Below are 5187 nucleotides of genomic sequence, written 5' to 3'. Positions count from 1 at the left end.
TGAGAGAGAAGCAGTATGACTTGTCACTAGTTGTAGATGAGAGAGAAGCAGTATGAGTAGCCACTAGTTGTAAACGATGAGAGAGAAGCAGTATGACTTGTCACTAGTTGTAAACGATGAGAGAGAAGTAGTATGACTTGTCACTAGTTGTAAACAATGAGAGAGAAGCAGTATGACTTGCCACTAGTTGTAAACAATGAGAGAGAAGCAGTATGACTAGCCACTAGTTGTAAACGATGAGAGAGAAGCAGTATGACTTGTCACTAGTTGTAAACGATGAAAGAGAAGCAGTATGACTTGTCACTAGTTGTAAACAATGAGAGCGAGAGAGAAGCAGTATGACTTGTCACTAGTTGTAAACGATGAGAGAGAAGCAGTATGACTTGCCACTAGTTGTAAACGATGAGAGAGAGAAGCAGTATGACTTGTCACTAGTTGAGAGAGAGAAGCAGTATGACTTGTCACTAGTTGAGAGAGAGAAGCAGTATGACTTGTCACTAGTTGTAAACGATGAGAGAGAAGCAGTATGACTTGTCACTAGTTGAGAGAGAGAAGCAGTATGACTTGTCACTAGTTGAGAGAGAGAGAAGCAGTATGACCTTTCACTAGTTGTAAACGATGAGAGAGAAGCAGTATGACTTGTCACTAGTTGTAAACAATGAGAGAGAAGCAGTATGACTTGTCACTAGTTGAGAGAGAGAGAAGCAGTATGACCTTTCACTAGTTGTAAACGATGAGAGAGAAGCAGTATGACTTGTCACTAGTTGTAAATGATGAGAGAGAAGCAGTATGACTTGCCACTAGTTGTAAACGATGAGAGAGAAGCAGTATGACTTGTCACTAGTTGTAAACGATGAGAGAGAAGCAGTATGACTTGTCACTAGTTGAGAGAGAAGCAGTATGACTTGTCACTAGTTGTAAACGATGAGAGAGAAGCAGTATGACTTGCCACTAGTTGTAAACGATGAGAGTGAGAGAGAAGCAGTATGACTTGTCACTAGTTGTAAACGATGAGAGAGAAGCAGTATGACTTGTCACTAGTTGTAAACGATGAGAGAGAAGCAGTATGACTTGCCACTAGTTGTAAACGATGAGAGAGAAGCAGTATGACTTGTCACTAGTTGAGAGAGAGAGAAGCAGTATGACCTTTCACTAGTTGTAAACGATGAGAGAGAAGCAGTATGACTTGTCACTAGTTGTAAACGATGAGAGAGAAGCAGTATGACTTGCCACTAGTTGAGAGAGAAGCAGTATGACTTGCCACTAGTTGAGAGAGAAGCAGTATGACTTGTCACTAGTTGTAAACGATGAGAGAGAAGCAGTATGAGTAGCCACTAGTTGTAAACGATGAGAGAGAAGCAGTATGACTTGTCACTAGTTGTAAACGATGAGAGAGAAGTAGTATGACTTGTCACTAGTTGTAAACAATGAGAGAGAAGCAGTATGACTTGCCACTAGTTGTAAACAATGAGAGAAGCAGTATGACTAGCCACTAGTTGTAAACGATGAGAGAGAAGCAGTATGACTTGTCACTAGTTGTAAACGATGAAAGAGAAGCAGTATGACTTGTCACTAGTTGTAAACAATGAGAGAGAGAGAAGCAGTATGACTTGTCACTAGTTGTAAACGATGAGAGAGAAGCAGTATGACTTGTCACTAGTTGTAAACGATGAGAGAGAAGCAGTATGACTTGTCACTAGTTGAGAGAGAGAAGCAGTATGACTTGTCACTAGTTGAGAGAGAAGCAGTATGACTTGTCACTAGTTGAGAGAAGCAGTATGACTTGCCACTAGTTGTAAACGATGAGAAGCAGTATGACTTGTCACTAGTTGTAAACGATGAGAGAGAAGCAGTATGACTTGTCACTAGTTGTATGAGAAGCAGTATGACTTGCCACTAGTTGTAAACGATGAGAGAGAAGCAGTATGACTTGTCACTAGTTGAGAGAGAGAAGCAGTATGACTTGTCACTAGTTGTAAACAATGAGCGAGAAAGTATGACTTACCACTAGTTTGTAAATGATGAGAGAGAAGCAGTATGACTTGCCACTAGTTTGAGAGAGAAGCAGTATGACTTGTCACTATGATGAGAGAGAAGCAGTATGACTTGTCACTAGTTGAGAGAGAGCAGTATGACTTGTACTAGTTGTAAACGATGACAGTATGACTTTCACTAGTTGTAAACGATGAGAGAGAAGCAGTATGACTTGTCACTAGTTGAGAGAGAAGCAGTATGACCTTTCACTAGTTGTAAACGATGAGAAGCAGTATGACTTGTCACTAGTTGTAAATGATGAGAGAGAAGCAGTATGACTTGCCACTAGTTGAGAAAAATGACTTGAGTTGAGGAAGCAGTATGACTTGTCACTAGTTGTAAGCGATGAGAAGCAGTATGAGTAGCCACTAGTTGTAAACGATGAGAGAATGTATGACTTGTCAGGTTATAAGCGATGAGAGAGAAGAGTATGACTTGTCACTAGTTGTAAACAATGAGAGAGAAGCAGTATGACTTGAGTAACAATGAGAGAGAAGCAGTATGACTAGCCACTAGTTATGATGAAGCAGTATGACTTGTCACTAGTTGTATGCTTGATGAAAGAGAAGCAGTATGACTTGTCACTAGTTGTAAACAATGAGATGAGAGAGAAGCAGTATGACTTGTCACTAGTTGAGATGAGAGAAGCAGTATGACTTGCCACTAGTTGAAGGAGCGAAGCAGTATGACTTGTCACACAGTATGACTTGTCACTAGTTGAGAGAGAAGCAGTATGACTTGTCACTAGTTGAGAGAAGAAGCATTATGACTTGCCACTAGTTGTAAAGATGAGAGAGAAGCAGTATGACTTTGTCACTAGTTGAGCGAGAAGCAGTATGACTTGTCACTAGTTGAGCGAGAAGCAGTATGACTTGTCACTAGTTGTAAACAATGAGAGAAGCAGTATGATGCCACTAGTTGTCACTTGTCACTAGTTGAGAGAGAGAGAAGCAGTATGACCTTTCACTAGTTGTAAACAATGAGAGAAAGCAGTATGACTTGTCACTAGTTTATGCTTGATGAGAGAGAAGCAGTATGACTTGTCACTAAGTTGTAAATGATGAGAGAAGAAGCAGTATGACTAGCCACTAGTTGTAAATGATGAGAGAGAAGCAGTATGCTTGTCACTAGTTGATGAGAGGAGAAGCAGTATGACTAGCCACTAGTTGTAAGCGATGAGAGAGAAGCAGTATGACTAGCCACTAGTTGTAAGCGATGAGAGAGAGAAGCAGTATAACTAGCCACTAGTTGTAAACGATGAAGAGAAGCAGTATGACTTGTCACTAGTTGTAAACGATGAGAGAGAGAAGCAGTATGACTTGCCACTAGTTGAGAGAAGCAGTATGACTTGCCACTAGTTGAGAGCGAGAAACGAAAGTATGACTTGCCACTAGTTGAGAGAGAAGCAGTATGACTTGCCACTAGTTGAGAGCGAGAAGCAGTATGACTTGCCACTAGTTGAGAAGCGAGAAGCAGTATGACTTGTCACTAGTTGAGAGAGAAGCAGTATGACTTGTCACTAGTTGAGAGCGAGAAGCAGTATGACTTGTCACTAGTTGAGAGAGAAGCAGTATGACTTGTCACTAGTTGAGAGAGAGAGAAGCAGTATGACCTTTCACTAGTTGTAAACAATGAGAGAGAAGCAGTATGACTTGTCACTAGTTGTAAACGATGAGAGAGAAGCAGTATGACTTGTCACTAGTTGTAAATGATGAGAGAGAAGCAGTATGACTAGCCACTAGTTGTAAATGATGAGAGAGAAGCAGTATGACTTGTCACTAGTTGAGAGAGAGAAGCAGTATGACTTGTCACTAGTTGTAAACGATGAGAGAGAAGCAGTATGACTAGCCACTAGTTGTAAACGATGAGAGAGAGAGAGAAGCAGTATGACTTGTCACTAGTTGAGAGAGAGAAGCAGTATGACTTGTCACTAGTTGAGAGAAGCAGTATGACTTGTCACTAGTTGAGAGAAGCAGTATGACTTGTCACTAGTTGTAAACGATGAGAGAGAGTAGCAGTATGACTTGTCACTAGTTGTAAACAATGAGAGAGAAGCAGTATGACTTGTCACTAGTTGTAAACGATGAGAGAGAGTAGCAGTATGACTAGCCACTAGTTGTAAACGATGAGAGGCTGTATGCTCCTTCCTGTGTTCTCTCTCTCACTGTGTGTTATTCTGACCACCAGGGACAGGCCTCTGCAAAACGACAAGGAAAATTTAAAAAGGTACTGATGACCTAGAATTCACTCTGTCAAATCCTCAAAAGGAAAATGGTGTTTTATGTTGTGAATCACTGTGGGGAAGAATGAAGATATTTGTCCCAACATGTAAATATATTTCTCCTGGCAAAGTTAGACAAGGTTAATTTCCTCTGGTGGTCAATATAGCAGCACAGGTGTGTTCTGTCACCATGACAACGCATTCTAACTGACAAGGGATTGGACAGACAGCAGGGGGGAGTGTTGTAGAGGCTTATGGGTAATGTAGTCCTAGGGTGTCAGTGGGTTAACCAGTGGTTTATCTTTCTCATCAGGACATTGTGCCAGTGGTCTATCACCTGATCCCTGCACCCAACAAGACCAGAACGGAGCGAAGGAGGGAGCGAAGGAGGGAGCGAGGAGGGGCGAAGGAGGGAGCGAAGGAGGGGCGAGGAGGGAGCGAAGGAGGGCGAGGAGGGAGCGAAGGAGGGGGCGAAGGAGGGCGAAGGAGAGGCGAAGGGAGAAGGATGTGGAGGTTTGAAGAGGCTCTCAGGACCTGAAGGAGGGATGACTAAGTCAGTCTCTCTGTCTGTTGGGTCTCTACCTGTTGCCCAGTCTCTCTGTCTGAAGGTCTCTACCTGCTGTCAGTCTGTCTGTTTGGGTCTCTCTGTCAGTCTCTCTGTCAGTGGTCTCTACCTGCTGTCAGTCTCTTTCTGTCTGTTTGGGTCTCTCTACCTGCTGTCTGTCTCTGTCTGTTTGGGTCTCTCTACCTGCTGTCTGTCTGTCTGTTTGGGTCTCTCTACCTGCTGTCTGTTTGGGTCTCTCTACCTGCTGTCTGTCTCTCTGTCTGTTTGGGTCTCTCTACCTGCTGTCTGTCTGTCTGTCTGTTTGGGTCTCTCTACCTGCTGTCTGTCTCTCTGTCTGTTTGGGTCTCTCTACCTGCTGTCAGTCTCT

The 5187-nt window shown here is 42.7% G+C and overlaps 1 protein-coding gene across 1 annotated transcript in view; it reads left to right on the top strand.

Annotated features, from left to right (window-relative positions):
- LOC124018317 (tripeptidyl-peptidase 2-like) overlaps nt 1-4408 on the top strand; it is a 61232-nt gene extending 56824 nt beyond the window's left edge. Inside the window, 1 exon segment of the mRNA XM_046333588.1 lies at nt 4222-4408. Within this exon segment, the coding sequence (XP_046189544.1) occupies nt 4222-4275 (54 nt within the window). The 3' untranslated portion in view covers nt 4276-4408.
- Nucleotides 4409-5187: the final 779 nt, after the last annotated feature.

This window comes from Oncorhynchus gorbuscha, unplaced genomic scaffold (assembly GCF_021184085.1).
Source record: "Oncorhynchus gorbuscha isolate QuinsamMale2020 ecotype Even-year unplaced genomic scaffold, OgorEven_v1.0 Un_scaffold_472, whole genome shotgun sequence".
NCBI classification, from domain to species: Eukaryota; Metazoa; Chordata; class Actinopteri; order Salmoniformes; family Salmonidae; genus Oncorhynchus; species Oncorhynchus gorbuscha.
The sequence above is the reverse complement of the archived record's forward strand: the minus strand, read 5'-3'. Positions and strand labels throughout refer to the sequence as shown.